The following is a 19220-nucleotide window of genomic DNA, read 5'->3' as shown; positions in this document are numbered from 1 at the left end:
ATATGCTGCTTTTCATAAAAAAACTAATGAGGGCCTTCCAGTTCTTTTTCTGCTGTAATCTGCATGCACTCATGTAGGGTAAAGAAGAAAAAGGGTGATAGCTCTATGTTATGCATGCCTGTCTATACTAGTGATAGTCCTATATACTTTGATTCTTCTAAATTCCATCCTGAGATGTATTAAAAAGAAATGTCTGCAGGACACAAACGATAACTGTTCAGTTCTCATTGGCAACAGGGAGACAAGATACAGCACTATATCTAATTTTGGTCCCAAAAGAAGTGAAAAAGTTGCAAACTGCGGAGGAAAACAGGAAGAATGAAGAAGGGGTTGAAAAGCACACTATCTTAAGAAAGGGTAAAAGGAAAAGATTTGATTAATCTAGAGGTGATGGTTGTACCCCATCCCCAAGTAATTATCCATTTGGTAGGGTGATTCCCTCTCACCTGCTTCATCCCTGAGAGGAGCCAGAGCTGAGCTACCGTTGTTTAAGTACAGCAGGTGTTGTTGAGTGATGAAAGCCAGGAGTCTCACTCACACCTCCAGAGGCTGCCTAACATCAGTGAACACCTGAAACGGCTAAGTAAACAGAGCATCTGCTCTCTACCAACTTGTTTGACTCTTTGTATATATGTGCTGATTTTGAATGTTGCTGAAACTTCACATACCTGAAATAAACTTGGTTCTGCACTCTCTGTGGTGGGGAGTCTTGTGCAGCAGATTGCAGGAGCAGAGGTTTTGTTCTGCTGCAAGCTGGTGTTGCAGGCAAGTGATGCAAGTGTAAAGCATAAAAGGAGCAAACCCAGTTGTGTTCATAGGATGCAGCCAAAGCTTTGAAAACTGCGTCTTTGACCTCTTCTTTATAAATTCCCCAGGTTCTTGTTGATATTATTGTAGTTTCTATAGCCATAGTATCTTGTAATAGAACCTGATCTGAGACTTAGTGGAGAAACTTTATTATGCTTTGAACTGAACTCTTTTTAGATTTGTAAGTGTGCAGGGCTTCTTCACAGAAAAATTACTGGAAGTTTTGATTTTGGCTCTACAGATCTGTTTCTTAAGACATGTCAGGGACCATAAGCTTTAGCAGACACTTCATAGTAATGCTTTTCTTTAGTCTTAATAAATTTGAGTACTGTCTGCAACCAAGTTGCCTTTTTCTGCTTGTGCTCCATGCTTATGTTTTCAATTTATTTTGGTACTTAGGGATGTTGAATTGTTAGAGAACACATTTTAACTTAGTCTTCCAAATGTGTCATCTGTCCAACAGATGAGATGCATTGTTTGTGGCGGGGGGAGCAAAGTCATCCTTTTTCAATTAAATTAGTGGATTAATAAAAATGCAACAGAATAATCTTCTGTTTCTTCTTCTGCCTTATTTTCAATGCTCCGCTACATTTAAATTTTGAAAACAAACCAACTTCACCCTTACCTTTTCTTACGGTTTCTAGTGTATTTTTAGTGACTCATAGAGAAGACCATGCTGTCTGGTCTGCTTTAGAGTTGGTTAATTCCAAAACCTTGTCTCTGTCTAGCATCATTACACTCTGCAGGTGAATCTTTATGTAACTGGATCTGTGTGCTTTAGCTGGGGAAGAAGGAGGCTAGCTAGTAATTTATTTTGTTTTCTCCCTTGTTCGTTGTTCAGTCGTGTGTTCTGCTGACAAACTTTTGTGTTAGCAACTCTTCACTGTAATTGCTTTAAAAGTAAGTTGATACTTGTTTGGAATGAAATTTTGTGCATCAGTTCCTGACCTTGGGTTTGGCACAGATAATCTTTTAGTGGACTTTGAGTTTGCCTTTAAGTAGGCCATGGCAGGCGTGTGACAGACCTCAGTTAAAAAGAGGCATCCAATGTATCTAAGATCTCAAAGCTGATGACTGAACTATCTGACCTATCTTCATGAAACCCACAACATGAGAGCAGGCATTCTCTGGAAAAGGTAGAAGATGAACTAAAAATGAAATGCACAGTGGTTAACAAAACTCTGGAATTTGTTAGTACAGCAAGTTATGTAAGAAATTCTTCATGCAGCAAGCAAGAATGTGACTTCTAACATGCCATATATAATCTTTGGGGACACTAGAGAAGGAGGAGAGATACTGGAGAGAAATGACTGCTGACAGCTCTCAGATTTGTGGGTACCTAATGAGTATCATCCTCCCCTCAGGAGTAGAATATGCCATTGCTTTGACCCATTAAGCCATTTTTTAAAATTCTTATGATTTTGTCTCAGTTGGACAGGAAAAAAAATGCAGAGGTTGCACTGAGGTGGTGTGATGCTATATAAAGATGTGTGACATCAGCAAATGTTTAATTGTTTACACAGTCTTACCAATTTTGTATGTGTTGGTTGGCCTCATTCACCTGATAAACATGGAGTGCTGTCTGACTACAGGTTAGTGTCTGCTCAGAAAGGAGAAACCATTTCTGACATCCACTTCTGGTCCTTCTCATATTTAAGGACAGGGGTCACTTGCTTCCAGAAGCCGTGAAGATAATGGATTGCTTTCTGGGAACACACCTCTTTGACATGAATAATTCATCTGAGCAAACTGTATGTGGACTGGGAAATTTTTGGCAAATGGGCAAAATTATACTGGATTTGGCTCAGTAAAGGTGGAATAATTTAGGCCTTTGGGGGCGATCCCTAAATTGTTGACACTGCAAGTAATGTTATCCAGCCTAATTTTTTTAAATGATGCAAAGGTTTACCTGGAGACAAACCCACCACTGAAGATGGAAGCCTGGGTTTTTGTCAGGCTATCTGTTAAATGGCTCCCTTCCTGAGATTGGCAGACCTACTCTGCAGAGCTACTTGACGGTCACTGTAATTCAAGTTTGTTTTGGGTTAAAATTACTTTTTCTTCTTTCTTTCATTCACAATGATTCTTGAGATCTTCTTTAACTGTGGAACAAAAAAAAAAAAAAGCCTCCTTGAACTGACAAGTAAATTGTTATATAACTTTCCAAACCCTTAGATAGAGCTGTTGTAATTATACTGTGAGGTTTACTTTTTTATAACTGTAAGTACTAATTCATATGACTACAAAGTGAATTACATGTTTCAATTTTTTATATTACCTCTGGGCTTTGATGCAGTGCTCAATAAAGTCACTCTGTAATTATTTTGAAGTTGCGTATATTGTTACATGAATATCATGTTGCCAGAGCATCACCTCAGCAGTTAGTCAGTCTACATGATACATACTCTTATTATAAAATAAAATGTAATCCAGTCAGTATTTTGTAAACTTCCAACTGCTGTTTTCCATCGTGTTTCTGCTAATATGAGTCTCCTTTTCAAGAACCTACTCTACTGTCGTCTCTTGTATTGTTTCAGTCTTTTCTGAGTATCGTGAGGGGGGAAAGAAAGTTCCTCTTTGAAGAAGTTTTCCATTTCTTGCATTTTTACTTCTGCTTAATACAAACTCAGGTTTCTGAAGAAGTATTTCTTCTAAGAAATAACTTGGACATTTTCTAAAATGCAGAAAGCAGATTTGCAGCATCCTAAGGGAACTGATCACAATAAAGAAATACTTTCCTATATATCAAAAGCCTGTGTACTGCATAGCTTTGTGCACTTGGCACACCCTTTGGGGCATTTAGGTGTGTTAAGTGGATTGGTGACGTAAACAGATGAAACATGAGCAGAGCTTCAGTAGCACACCTCTAAAGCTCCCACGTTCAGCAGTGCTGCACGTCAAGTTTTGATTTCCATTAGTGATTGTTCTTCCGGAGTGAGCTTTGAGCTGTAGCATTTATCTTGAATCTTGAACTAAGTACATTCAGCTGGTTACTGAATCAAGGCATTGATATATTGGCCTCCTTTAAGCTAAATAGGTGTCTGAAAATAATAGCCCTTTATTTCAGGTTTCTTTATCTGCTATAGTTTCTTTTTGAGGGTTGCCACAGTTGTTGTTTGTGTGCAGAACAGAATTGTGCTACCTAGGAAGATGAGTTTCAAAAACAAATGTGAGAACTGGCGAAACTTTGTAGCTACTGTCAGTTTTCTAAGCTGATAAAGTTGTTTGCACTTAGAATAGAGTTTGCAAAGGCCTGCTTTAATTTCATTTCCTTTTAAAAGAGTTATATTAATAAGATTCACCCAAGGTTACTGGATAACCAAGTCAGGGATTTAATTACAACTTGAGTGTAATCTGGGTGCAGCAAAACTGGAGTTAAATGAAGTACCAATGAAGAAAAACTCTCAGTACATTACAAAATGCAACTCTGCTAGGAAAATCAAAGCAGTTTATAATTATGAAGCATTTTTAAATATGTCCATAGCCCTACAAACTCTCATCATTTATCTTATTTCTAGGATGCTAAGCAAACACACGCTTGTATGAGTCTTGCTCCTTCACTGGCACTTGTGAGCATCTACTTATCATTTCTCTTGAAAGCTTTCACATACTTGCACAGCCAAGTATGCCAAAGGTATATGTCTGAGCCGAGGATAAATTCCACTTCCACAAGTTCCAGTGATGTTGTGTGGATGGTGCTGCAGGGCCATGACAAATAGTGATGCTAGTGTTTGTTATGTGAAGGGAACAATCCAGAATAGGGCTGTGTTTTTCATTATGGTGTCCCTGGTGTGTAATCAGCATAATAGAATGCATTCAGATGTTAACCTTTCAGGGATTATTAGCAGTAGTTTTGGAAAAGGTTAGCTACAGCTGTAGCACAGAGATGTTAAATTCATCACCTTTGGAGTTCTCTAATAATTGAGGCTCAGATTTTGCATTTCTTAGGAAGCAAGTCTTCTGAAGGAGATTGATGAGGAATAAGGCAGCTAGGTTTCTCCTAGAAAACACCACAAAAATGTTACAAAGTGGCCAGACTTGATGCCTTATGTGGGGGTTGTATGAGCCTTAGGAGACCCATATTTGCTTGCTGAATCAGCAGATGTGATATCCTGCAGCTTGGAAGGCTGTTAACTGAGGCCATGATCACCCAATACCTACCCCTTCTCTGAGTAATTTGAAGAATGATGGCTTCTCCATTTATTTTGCAGTGAAGGGTATCCTAAACATTCCAACCAGTAACAACAGTAATGTTCATTTGGTCATGAAATACAGCATTGACAGCAAAGTGCCAGTAAAGTCCTACTAAAAATAACAGAATACAAGATTTTTTTCTTCTTTCTTTCTAGTTAGCTGTCCTCTTTGGAAGTAGTCTTAAGGGTTCCCTTAGGAATCATTTTGCTTCCCTGATGAAGATCTGTTAGTTGTTTGAATACCCTGAGAAGTGCCATATGCTTTCATCTGACTGGTTTTATGTCATAAATTCTTCTGCTGGAGAATGTGATTGCATCAAGAGCAGAAGTAAATATAGATTGAGACACACCACCACTTTGGTCGGTCCTTGCGCTGAACATAGGTTGTCTGGAACCCGGGTGCAGGCCCTGTGTCAGGAAACATTTTGTGCCATTGTCTTAATAGAAAAATGATTTTTTTTCTCAAGTGCCATATATGCACTGCTGTGGATGAAACTGTGAGCTCCTGGCTTTAAGAAGCTTGAAAACAGTTTCCTCTTGGCCTATACTGTCAGATGCTGCTGCTATATGCTATACATCAAATACTTGTCTAGTGTGATAGTGTTATTTCAGAATGCATTTTGGTGAAAAAACAGCCCATGGTCATCATCCAAGAATAAAATAAGGCTGTATCCAATGTATTTCGAGACAGTGAATTACTACTCGCTTGTTCTGGTTTCCCAGGGAGGAGAGCATGGTGCAAGAGTTCATGTGGGCAGAACATTCCCAGTGTCCAGGTTGGATGTAACTGTTGTGTTTTGAGTTTTAGTGCACATTACCTGTGTGGATGTGATCAGACTGTGCCAGTTGGCCTCAGGCCACCTGTGGCACTGGCATTTTTCATTCCACAAGTATATACCTAGCCAGTGGCATGATTTGTTCTCTGAGTCTCTATGGAAGATTCATGTTTATATTTGAAATTGAAATAGTTGATTAATTTTAGCTTTGTACAACTGGTGGTTGTTTGGGGTTCTTTTCTTTTTAAGCTGAAGTTTTGCAATACAGGCATTCCTCTTGCATTATGTCAACTTCACTTTGAGTTGCTAAACTGTGGCACAGATTCACTCCGTTCTTTTTATGGGAGATAGTCAACTATAACTGACTATTTGCGTTGATATTACAAGCAGCAAGCTTAAGCCTATTGTCAGCAGTTGCACAGTGTTTCTGGAGTAGCTACCAATCTGTTACATTCAACTGGATCATGAGAGGGAAATTTCACCTTGCCATCTCCTGAACCATGTTGTTTCTATTCTGAAGAGCTGTTGGCTTATTAGAGGAAGTGAATGCTTCTGACCTGGACAGGGCCCTAGGAATTCTCCTGTATGTGTCTGTTGGCTTCAGGTCAAAACATCGTGTTACTCAAGGTACATGGAAACAAAAATGTCAATATACTGACTCCATTTTTTTCAATCTTTATTTAGGTACTTCCTTTCCCCAGTCAGGTGGTCTACAACAGAGTGGGAAAGTGTGGGAGTCGAACTGTGGTTTTGCTTTTGAGAATTTTATCAGAGAAACATGGATTCAATCTGGTTACATCTGACATTCATAACAAAACAAGACTGACCAAAAATGAACAGGTAAGTTACTCCTGCTCCTCTTAGATCAGTTTTTCTTATTATGTTTATGAAACTGAGAAGAAAAGGCATATGCTAGCAGAAGTCCTATTGAAAAGATGTATTGCTGCTTTGACCTGAGTGATTATCCAGAATTCGTCATTCTCTAAGTGACTTCATTTAATAGGAGAAGTGGATGGTAGAGCCAAGAACAACATGATGTGGAAACTAACCAGAAAAACTAACTTTCGATGAGCCAGCTTTGAATTTAGTCAGCACAGCAGTTAGACTACCAACAAGGCAAGAAAGGTTAGTACCAGTGAAGTTAAGTGCTAACAGCATCTGGGATATGTATTAATGTATCTGCAGGGCACAGCCATTTATCATCAATCAGATCAGCCTATTCAGACCTAGCTTGGGTCTCCCTAAGCAGAGCAGGAGTAAATAATAGCCAAAACGATCTTTTTTGGTGACTTTCTTAACTCACTTTTAGTAAGCAGTTGCTTCAAGAAGTTATTTCCCCATGCCATGCTAACCCATGTTGCTATAATCTGACATGCCCTTGATCCTATCTCAGCTTCTTGCTTATCTGCCTTTTTCATGTTATCGCACAACCCTCACTACAGGAAGTGAAAATAGCACATTATTGCTCTTTATCCAGGCACACTTTTTCACGTTTTTCACGTTCTCTTAAAGTTGTAGAAGGCATTATTTTTGCAGCTTTGATTCTATAAAAGATCCAGTTATTTAAATTTTCTTCTATTCAGAGTAACCATAAGCCTTCTGTAAGTATCACTCCCATAGATCCAGTTATTTAAATTTTCTTCTATTCAGAGTAACCCTAAGCCTTCTGTAAGTATCACTCCCATAAGCAGATATTGATACAAGTAATGCAAAAAAACCACAGACTCCAAAGCGTATGTGTGTAGTCAGATGCCGCACACATTGGCCACTGCTGCTATTTTGAGCTGCTGATCAGGTAAAGGCTGCAATAAATGCCTGTGTCACTCCTAGGAATGGCAGCCTGCAAACCACCAAAGGATGTGTGTGATGATCAAAATATGGATGTGGGCCTGCCAGTGGCATTGTGCTGTGATTTGGGCTCGTTTATTTGTAGCCTACTTATGAGCATAAATTTTTTATTTTAGATGCAGCAGTTTAGGAAATGAAAATTTAGGAGCTGATATTGCTCCTGCAGGTCCCACCTTCCTCCCTTTCAGGGTGTCCATTGGGGTCCTACCAGTAGCCAGCTGACCTAACACCACATGACAGTCAAGTTGAGCCCAAGGTGGGGACCAGCTGGCCAGGGCTGCCGCACCAGCCCAAAGGTGGCTTCTATACACAGTTGCATGTTAGATGCCAGTGAAAGGATGTAGGGGAGGACAGTGTCCCCTCACTGCCCCTGCTTGTGGCCAAGGGAAGGCATGGACTGTGGCTGCTGCAGATTTCCTCTGTGTATCCTACCAGCAGCGCCACAGAGCCACATTTGCAAAATGGTTCCATCAGAAAGGAGTCAAACTATCCTGTACTACAGAGGCTGTCTGGTTGGGATTGCTGTCTGGTTGGGTATGACTGCTTTTGTGTTTTGGGTTGTTTGGGTTTTGTTTGTCTATATTTTTCATCAATTTCTATTACTAATTGGGAGACATCATAAAACTCAGAAACCTTTCAGGTATTAATAATCACCAGCTTTCACCCTTATCAACTTCTTCATTTCAGTTCTGTTCTCTTTCTCTGGTAGGTATACTGTCCTTTGTTAAAACATGACACAAGATCACATCTTAGTAGTCTTCTGTGCTTTAGTCCAGCATGTGGAGATTCTTTTGCACTCCCTGAGCTCTTAGCTTACTAGACAGTAAATGTGGTGGAAGTATTGCTACAGAGCTGATGATTTACTCTGTAGACTGCCCTACTATAACTTGAGTCTCTTTATTTTCATTTATGGTTTATTTATGTAGTTACAATAGATTCATAATTTAATGAGTTCTTTTGCTGAAAAGTACCTTTGATCACCAGGAAACATGCCTGAAGACAGTAACTGATCTGTTGTTCAGGCATTTTTAGTTGTCTTCTCAATTTTTAAGAGTAGAATATAAAAAAAAATAAATTACTTTTTTCACCTTTAATGTGGTGTACACAAGAGGAAGTTGAAAGAATGGATGATCTCCGGCTCCAGGCATTGGAACAAGAAAAAAGAGAGCTGGGCTGGGCTGAAGGCTTCTAGCAAGAGCCTGGACTTCTCGCTTGAGATGATATGTCTCTCTTCCTTCTGTCATTTGTCTGTCCTGTGTTTGATTAAAGCCCTGATCCAGCCAAGACTTTTCTGTAAATATTTAGCTTATGCAGTCTGCTGTTATTAAATAAAGTTAAGCATGTAGGTGTTCTTAATGACTGTGGGGATTGCACATAACTGGAATCCATATTCTCATTGCCTTTTCCAGTCTCCTTCCTACTAAGAAATTTTCCCAAATTATGTGTGTCTGCCAGCAATTAGAAATGCAGCCTTTGAACATCTGTGGGCATAAGGGAGTGAGGTCTGGAAACAGATGAGTTAGTATGTACCTTACCATTTGCTATAGTACTTCCAAGTAAATTAAATACAGAAAATAATATGTAGTATTAAAGTTAACCTAATTGTTGTGGCTTTAAAACTCCACATGAACTGCTGCAAAATGAAATCTTCCGCTTACATGACTTTGTCTCCCACTCCCATTTTCTTGCATTCAGGGAAGTAAGAATGAGTATGCTTATAGATATACAAATACCAGTCACATACGGGAGTAATTGGTAGTTTACCCTCATATTGTTTCCTTCTACCACCCAATGTTATGGTCGTGCAGCCAACTTAGTATGTAATTCCAGTTTAACACATTAAAAATTCATCACTAATTTTTCTTATATGCTTTTCAAGACAGAAAATCGGTCATACCAGCCTGGGGAGGTGAAGAAATTCTTGAAACCATTCCAAACTTTTGAGAGCTGAAAATGAAGGTCTAGTCTCATTCCTGGGAGTTGTGAGTTGTTTGTGGAAATGAGTACCGAGATGAAAGTGATATACCAAAATTCCTGTAGATACTTGTGCTTCCTGAGTCCTACATGCCTTCAGTAGAGACTGAAAGCATTGGAAGAGGGTAAAGAACTCCCAAGAAAGACCGATATAGAGAAACTTTTTTGTCCTCTTTGTGTCAGTATTAGTGGAGACTATCGTGTGATCCAGGAGGCCTCACTTGGAAAATCCCATTTTGACCTTGAATTCTCCCAGTGAAATACAACATCTTTAAAAAAAAGTAGTAACATTTTGGCTGTTGTCTGGGTAGGGTTATTATCTGATTTTCTTTCTGTCCCTAGTTGAATTTACTTACTGCAAATCTCAAACAAAACAGGACTGCTCTGAGCAGTCAGCGCAGGGGCTGGCCATTTCCAGAAGAGGGAAAAGTGTCCTCTCTCAAAGGCTGGAGTTAAGTTTTAGTGCAGAAACAATGCTTTGGCTCGAGAAAATCCATCCTCCACGTTTCTCCCCTCTTGAGGAGGGCCCCCCTCCAGCCCTCTTGGAGTCACTTCACGGTGCCATCTACTGGAGTGTTACTTGCAATGCAGCACCAGCCCATTAAAAGTACGCAGATGATGCTGAGCAATTACAGCTTGATTTCTTTTGTATGGCCAACTGAGATCCTACAGTGGTAGTGTAGGACAGTAGACTAAGGAAAAACCTTTCCTCTTAGAGTATTGCCTCCTGGTGTTCTTGCTCAGGTGGGCTTTAAGATTCAAAACTATTTTGTGATTTACAGGATTGCCTCTGTGGATCTCATCTTCTTTAAAGGGCCTGGTTAAAAGTTAGTGCAGAATACGAATTAAGGAGAAAAATATTCGAATAAAAGATTAAGCAAGCAGTCACAGTGGTAGAAAGGTGTTATTATAAGGAAAGACTCTGTTCCTTAAAATTAGTTGGTGTTTGAGGGGGGTGAGTGGAATGACAGCAGATGTGTTGACCACACCACAGAGGTCTTGGCAACAGCTTGCTGTGGCCTAACATCTCTGGAAACTCCAGTCATGCAGTGTGCATGCTCCCCTTTCCTTGGGGAGCACAACGCACCCACTACTTTGTTTCGCTTCCACGCACACTCTCCATGTCCTGTCATTTCCCTCTCCCTGAATACTTCTTTAGCAGCATTAACTCTGTGGTGCAATTTAGTTAATTTTGAGAGCAAATTAGTATATTTTTCAGTGCTGTTTCACTGAAACTGCCTATCTCCTGCAGGAGAGCTCTGGGCAACAGTGGGAGAGAGAAGCTCTTTATGGGCCCTTATCCTAGAAGGTGTGTGCTCCTTTCAGACTTCTCTTTATATTTCTACAGCTTCTCCCTCGAGCCATGGATGTGTTCTAGTTCATCTCTCCCCCAGCTGTGTTTGCCAGGATCGTTTATCTTGCGCTGCTTGTTCCTAATAATTTTTTTTCAAACATAGGATGACCCTAGATCATATCTACTTGTACGTAACTCTTCTTCACCACTCAGTCCATCCAAAATACTTGTTTTCCTCAGCTCTCATCCTCTGCTAACTGTTCCTCTCTGTGGGTCTTCTGCACTCATAAATTAAAAAAAAAAACCCACAAGACAAAACAACCCCCTCCTCACCAAAAAGAAAACCCCATATCAAACCAAACAAAAAAAAAAATCTAGCAACCAAAACCAACCAACCAACCAAAACCATTAGTGACCTTACTCTTCGGGGATACACTGGAAGATTTTTCTTTTTTTTTCCCCCGTTACCATCATCTTAAAAGTAGAGGTGGATCACTAGGTATTCCTGAGCAATACAGTTGGTTTGTAAGACTGAAGTGATTTCAGCACAGCGGGATCAGAGAGCGAGAGAGGCCCATGGGAAATATGGCCACAATTTGCATGTGGCCATGAGCCATTACAGTTATTTATTTTTCCCTCCTGACATTTGTGTGTTGTTTCGGTTGAGCCTTACTTACCCTTTTGGCAGGGTTTTTAAAAGAACAAGATTTGCTTATTTGGTCTTATGCACATTGTAGCTTTATCCACATCTGCTTACAAGTCCAGTTGATCATTAAGTATCTAAATATGAAGGACTTTAAGTCAAAACAAAAATCTGTATCTACTTTGGAGTAAGTTAGTATCATAGTTCAAGAGACTGAGTTTGGTAGCAAGAGATTAAAAAAAAACCAGGAGCCAGATGCTGTCCTGCTCTCTGTGCATCTTTCCAGCCTCCCTTTGCTCCTGAGGCTGAAGTGCCTGTGCTTGTCCAGCAGCAGGTTGATGTGTGCATTGCACTGACTCCAGATGAAATACAATGTGAAACATAGTGGTGGTGTAATGTGAATCTGCCTGGCGTAAGCTGAGGGCCAAGGGAGGCTTGCATGGTAGTTTATAACGCACATATACTTCCTTCTACATTCATTTAGCAGTATTATACTAAAGCTACCTGTGTTTTTAAACTTAGTGGGATTACTTAGTATGGGTATAGTATCTTTATATATCCGTAATTATACTCTAATGATGTTTTTTCCTTTATTCCAAGATGGAATTACAGTGATGACCATAGTTGCACAGAGTTTTTATCCCATATCAGTAACTTCCTTCTACCATCTTCCTTACTTCATGCAGATAGAGTAACATGGATAAATGACAAATATAACATAAAGCTTCATACAGTTCTGAGAATTTCACTTCTCCTACAACTTCTCTGAGAAAAAAAAAAAATTAAAAAATCTGATTGAGGCATCTGATACACAACCTCCAGAGTCTCCTAATGTTTGATTCTGCAAGATGAACGAATAAAATTTTTTGACAGAGTTACCAGTCTTAAAGAAATGTAAGCATGTTGGGTTTGCTAGGAAAGTCTTTGTCTCTTCAGAGCATCAATAAACAATACTTGATTCCTTTGTGCAAATTATCGCAAAGGTTCCTGAGCTTTCTAATTCTGATCTGGACAAGCTTTGCTCTTCAGGTTTATGAATTTCTTGCCCATAGCATTTATATTGTACTGAAGAAGCTGTGTAAAGACCTGTTTGTACTTGAGTCAGACAGTCCAGAGTCCATAAATGACTAACTAAAGCAGGGGCACTATTCCCTCCCTGCCTCTTCTTTTTTTAATTGTACATCTTCTCTCCATATTCTCTTGTTTCTCTTTTCCCTTTATATTGTCTTTATTTTTTTCATCTTGTCTTCTTTATGTTCCATTTCTTTGGGCTTATAGCCTTTCTCACATATAATATACCTTGATATACTTTCTCAGACCTAATACACCTTGATGTACAAGATCTATACCTAATATGCTTTGATGTACTCTAACTACTTTGACAGGAAAAGCTGCATCATAAGAAGATGGGCAAACTGAACTGTTTTGTACAGAGCTCATCATACACGTATATGTATAGAACTGTTGAAAGCAGTGGAAAAATAGGGAAAAGCATATTAGTGTGTGCACATTTTATTAGTGTGTGCACATTTTATTTAATGCTAGAAGTTAAATGGCTGTAGCTTGTGTTGTCTGAAAGAAGACAGGTATGTGTTCTACGAAAAGGTGGAGAATGAAAGATGGATGAGAACGAGTAAGATGTGACACACAGAGTAAAAACCATGGCAAAATATCAGCGTATTGAAACTGGGAAATAAAGGGGGAAAAAATGACAATTGTTGTCCTTAAATGTAATTTAATATTTGTTATGGCATGGATGTAATTTTTTCCTATACTCTTTTTGATTCTAGTAACTCATTACATGCCAGTCACTTTATCTTGACCATATAACAGGCTGGACTCCATATTTTTCATATTTTGTCAGCTATAGCATTCAAGTTTTAAGAAATACATTTTTTAATTAATGTCTCCTTAATGGTGTTTAAATTTAGTACATAAATTAATATTATCCCAACTAGAATATTTGGTTCACACTGTCTTATCTCTTTTTTTTTTCCAGTTTATTAATTGCTTTCTACTACCCAGTTTGTAAAATCAATAAACGTGTCATTTCAAATGCATTTGTGTTCAGTGTCCATAAAATAGCCTTCATTTGAATGCAGAACAGAAAATCCAAAAATAAATCTTAGGAAATTAATAAGAAGGAAGCAAAATTAACTGAAACGTTGACTCTCTATCATGATGCTTCACTAGACAGTTTCAGTTTCCTGTAAATCGTAGCTAGAGCTCTGCTTACACAAAATAGATATTCATATCCATGGTGCTGTTTACGTTATTCCATGTCAATGATCTGAAAATTTAAATTATTCATTTATTTTTAAAAAATTTAAATTATGTGACTTTGCTTGACCTAAAATTTAGCAACATCTTTCTGAAAGTGCCCATTTAATTTGTGCTTCTAATTTGCTGTAATAGCAAAAAGAATAGCAAGTGCTGATTTCTGTATTTAAACGGGCAAATCCATTGGTGTTTTGGCTAAGTTGGCAGGTTTTATTGTTATATGAAAATGGTCATTGGCTCAGCTCCCACTTTCTGTTACAGTTTCAGATATTTAACATTTTTGGCATTAGTGTGAATAGAGCTAGGGTTTTCAAGAGGGCAGCTGCCACTTGCAAAGCTCTGGTGCAGATTTAGGCAGAGTTTAGATTTTTCCTTTAGTTTATACCTTTCCTTAAATTTATACTCACCTTTGGAAGTATATAAACTCCGTGATAGTTAAGCTGCAGACAGCATTCTGCTTTCTTGCTTAGACATAAAAATGTCGTTGTGCTATCTCGATGACAGTGTTTTGGAGGGATAGTAGGGAAGGAGGTCCTGAGTAATTCAGACTTAAAAGTTGTATCATCATATGCTGTTTTAAATTTTTATATTTGTCTCAAAATATGCATTGACATAACACAGAAAATTTGATTTGTTAATTCTTTTTAGATGGAATTGATTAAAAACATAAGCACTGCTGAGCAGCCCTATTTATTCACTAGACATGTTCATTTCCTCAACTTCTCAAGGTAAGGCATTTTTTCAGACAAAAATCTTTTTCATTGATTTCTATTATTTGTAATACATAGAACATTTTCCCTGTAACACATAAACAATACAGTGTTTGGTTTTTTTCCTTCTTTCTGGCACTGAAAGACACAATCAGAAGTTGGTTTTGTTTTGTTTTCCCTGCACTCAGTTTGCTGTAGAATAGTTATGTACAGTATGTTTGTGAAAAGCCAGGATGCTAATATATGCTTTTGCCTCTGAGACAATTATAATCTACAATGTTTGCAGTCAACAGCAAGAGATGGTAACTTGGGTCTTTAAACTGTGCACTTGTGTTTTAAAAGTGACAGGACACTTTTTTTAACACTTCATCTTTGTAAAGCCAGATACTAGTATGAGACTGAAAACTGCACTGAATTAATTCATTTTGTACCTGGAATGACTCTCCAGCAATTTTACCAATTTAATTTTATTCTGACAAAATAGTCCCCATTTCACAGGCTATGGAAGTATTTATAAACCATGCAAACAGATTATGCTCTGTATCGTGGGAGTGCAGTTTCTTCTGGCAGCTATTTAAAAGTATGCAACAAGACTCTAGAGACATTTATAGCATGGAATGTGAAGAAAATTGAATTTGGATGAAACTTCTGAGGAATCTTTGGAAGGACTTGAATGAGTGATGCCAGTTAGCATTTAGCCACAGAGGTTAAAGCTGACTGCAGGTGGTTATTGCCCAGGCTGTAAATTTAATCTGGAAATCATATTCAGGAACCATACCCTCTGTGCCAGCAGGTTGGATTCCTTGCACTTAAATTAAAGAAAATTCTGTAGAAGTATGAATTTACTGCAGATCTTTGCAAGAGCTTGCCTAACTTTCCAGCATTTTGTTTATGTGGTAATGTGAGTACCTGGCCTCAGACTTCAGTAGCCAGTGTAGTAAGAAATTATAAAATTGGAGGTGGGGGGAGGAAGGTGTTTAACTTTGTTTTCTGAGAAAATAAAATATTTTGAGCAATTGGAAATTCACTTGATATAAAACATAACTGTGGGCATGATTTTTTTACATAGAAACAAAAAGAGTTAAAACTTTGATATTATTTGTTCTCTCTTCTGATTCCATGAGAATTTTGTTTCTAATGTATTATCTTTGAAGAATAAAAATCATTAGGACTTCACATCTTTGGTAAATGATCTCTTCTCTTCAAACTGCAAGATCAAACAAGTAGCCACACCTGAGGGTCAAAGGGATATTTCTTGATTAGACTGATTTTTCAGAGATCATACTCAACCTTTGGTACATCATAAAAAGATGAATATTCTTACCTCTTGCTTCTCCCTATAAATACATGAAAGTTATGTAAGATGTACAGATTATTTGAAGCTTCCTTTTTGGCTCTTCTTTGCAAACTTGAAAAACATATCTTTTGTTTTATTGAGAGTATGCTTGGTTTAAGTAGTAGGTGTAGAGTAGCAAAAAGGCTGATGAGTCTTTTAAATCGGACAGCATTGAATCACATCAATATTGCTTACTAATGGTTTAGCATTTCTTGGTGTTTGTTGATAAATTAAACTTTTCTGGAAGTTGTAGTCTCTAGTTTCAAAATTTATTGGCAGTGTTATACCTAACACTGAAGTACCATGTTGACTATTTTCTTTGTTCCTTAATTCTAGTGTGCTTTTTTTAAGCTGATTTCATTAGGAAATGAAGTGTCAAGTATCAACTTAGCAGAAATTTCAAGATGTGATTTAAATGCACATTATAAATATTACAGTACCATGAAAGTGTTCTAGTTTTGCTTGGTTTATTTAAACTATTCCTTTACAGACTATCTCTAGTGGATAGCTGAACTCATATTATCTATGGAATAATGTTCTTCCTGTTTGCCCCAGCTTTTCTGCCAGCTCAACATAAAAGTCATGCAAAACTCCCCAGCCTAAAAGAATAGAGGTCAAAATATTGATGTGGTGTTTTCTGGCTGACAGCTCAAGACCTTAGACAACAGCTTACCATGAGCAGCCAGCACAGTGGGGAGCAGGACAGATGCACAGGGATGCACAGGAGACAAGGTTGGCTCCTCACTGCAGGCTTAGGGCAGCTTCAGATCCATGAAGGGCTCAAAGATCAGCTTGAAGATTGAAGAACCCTACTTTGGTGAACTCCATGCTCCTTCCCAAGGAAAGGTATGAGGCTTTCTACATGTCATTGCAGCAGAGCTGTTACTGGAATTTGTGAGTTCTTGCAGGAGCAAGCAGTTCTAGGCCTTAGTCCACTTCTCTTGTTTAGTATTTTATACCTTTGAAATCAAGCTTTTCTTCAGAGAAAGGGATAAGGAACACTTTATTTTTCTTTTGCCTGCATTTATTGAGCTGACAGACAGGTAGGGTTTAGAGGACATATTACTTTGCTACTCTTTTGGTAGGTCACATTTGGAACAAAAGAAGTCTCTTCCACTCATCTTGCACCTCTCTGCTTGAGTGTTCTCAAGATCTGTAGGGATTGCATTAAGCCATTTAAAGCATATCACCAAGGGACTGGAGAAGCAGAGAAATGTAATCAGAGTAATGAAAAATGAGAGTCTGCTTTGCTTTTGCTTAGAATAGAGATGTAGAATCATTTAGAGTGGACAATATCTTTAAGGTGACCAAGGCCAAGTGTTAACCCAGAACTGCCAAGTGCACCACTAAACCATGTCCCTGAGTGCCACATCTACTCATCTTTTAAATACCTGCAGGGATGTGGACTCAACCACTTCCCTGGGCAGCCTGTTGCAATTCCTGACAACCCTTTCCATAAAGAAATTTTTCCTAATATCCAATCTAAACCTCCACTGGCCCAACTTGAAGTTGTTTCCTCTTGCCTGGATACTTGTTACTTGGGAGGAAAGGCCAACCCCCACCTGGGTACAAAGCTAATTTCAGATGGTTGTAGAGAGCAATAAGGTCTTCCCTGAGCCTCCTTTTCTCCAGGTTAGGCAACTACAGCTCCATCAGCCACTTCTCATATGACATATTCTCTAGACCCTTCACCAGCTCCATTGCCCTTGTCTTTTTTGTAGGGAGGGGACCCAAAACTGAACTGACGTGTGGCCTCCCCTATGCTGAGTAGAGGGAAAGATCACTGCCCTGCTGGCCACACTATTGCTGATACAGGCCAAGATGCCATTGGCCTTCTTGGCCACCTGGGCACACTGCTGGCTTGTGTTCTGACACTGTTAATCAGCACCCCCAGGTCCTTTTAGCCCAGGCAGCTTTCCAGATACTCTTCCCCCAGCCTGTAGTGGTGCCTGGGGTTGTTGTGATGCAAATGCAGGACCCGGCACTTTGCATTGTTGAACCACATACAATTGACGTCAGCTCAGCAATCCAGCCTGCTTGGATCCATCTGCAGAGCCTTCCTACTCTCCAGCAGATCAACACTCCCGCCCAACTTGGTGTCATCTGCAAATTTACTGATGATGCATTAGATCCCTTCATCCAGATTGTTACTGAAGCTGTTAACAGGACTGACCCCAACACTGAGCACTGGGAAACACCACCAGTGACTGGCTGCTAGCTGGATGAACTCCATCCAGCACCACTCACTCGGCCTGGACATGCAGACAGTTTTTTTACTCATGGAATGGAGCACCTGTCAAAGCCATGAGCAGCCAGTTTCTCCAGGAGAATGCGGTTGGAAGCAGTATCAAAGGCTTTATTAAGTCCAGGCAGACAATATCCACAGCCTTGCCCTCATCCACTAAGCAGGTCACCTTGCTGTAGGAGTGGGTAAAGTTGGCTTAGCAGGCCGTTTTCCTCTCATTTTTGAACAGTGTTTTAAGAGTGCCTGTTGGTTGAGCTGAGTAAATGAATCCTCACTTACTCTCCTACGTCTTTATCTTTTGGTTCAGTACTATCTTTTCTCAATCCAAAGTAGTGCAAAGATGCAGACAAAAAGACAAATCTTAAGGGACACATTAAAGCAAATCTAATGTGAATTTTTACAGACATAAATCTAATTAATTTCATCTTCAAACAGAAGATAAAAAACTTTCTTGGGTTTCTTTGATGTTAGTGAATTTCTACATAGCACTTGTCACAGAAAAAGCTTTTATTCCAAGTGTTCTACAGCTTCTGTTCCCAGTCTCTTTGGTGCATTTAGTGCCAGTTTTAGGAGAAAACCCAATGCTTCTGGAGATTGGCTACTCCATCCAGTCCATTTGAGGACTGTTTCTTTTGTGGAAGGTGATGCTGTTTATTTTTTTGTCTCTTTCTGAATTGAAGTTTATGTACTAACGTTGCTGGGAAAAACATCCAAAATGTTAACAGAAGCATATATTGAGGAATGTCTCTGAACTGGTAAAGATTTATATGTTGATATATTTGCTGAGATTCCAGGGGTTATTGGTAGATCCAGGTGGTACAGAGTTGCAGTGCAGGAGCTGTGAAGAAGTGGAATAACCTGCAGAGACATAAAAGGCTATTTCAGAATAGCTGCAGTTTGTTCTCTGTTCTTTATTATAAATGGCACTTGTCATCTAGTTATTTAGCCTGAGAAAAAATGATCAGGAAGAAGCTCCAAGTTTGTGGAAAAGCTCCACGTGACCTCTCAGTAATCTTCTGCTGAATTAAGTTACTCTAAGAGTCATTGGGCAGAGAGTCAAGATGCTTGGTGTGTGCTCCAAGTGTCACAGGTTTCAGAGAAGCAGAAAGAACAT

At 39.0% G+C, this 19220-nt stretch overlaps 1 protein-coding gene across 6 annotated transcripts in view; it reads left to right on the top strand.

Moving 5' to 3' along the window:
• Window positions 1–19220, top strand: part of UST (uronyl 2-sulfotransferase) — a 224599-nt gene that overhangs the window by 69183 nt on the left and 136196 nt on the right. For all 6 annotated transcript variants that reach the window (XR_003532016.1, XR_003532017.1, XM_027669880.1 and 3 more), the window contains exons 3-4: window positions 6461–6616; window positions 14464–14543. Coding sequence is in view for 4 of the 6 variants with exons in the window: in XM_027669880.1 (XP_027525681.1) it covers window positions 6461–6616; window positions 14464–14543 (236 nt within the window). In the remaining 2 variants the exon portion in view is untranslated. The remainder of the gene's footprint in view (window positions 1–6460; window positions 6617–14463; window positions 14544–19220) is intronic.

Source organism: Corapipo altera, unplaced genomic scaffold (assembly GCF_003945725.1).
Source record: "Corapipo altera isolate COAL_440 unplaced genomic scaffold, ASM394572v1 2b, whole genome shotgun sequence".
NCBI lineage: Eukaryota > Metazoa > Chordata > Aves > Passeriformes > Pipridae > Corapipo > Corapipo altera.
This window is presented reverse-complemented; position numbering and strand designations above follow the sequence as displayed.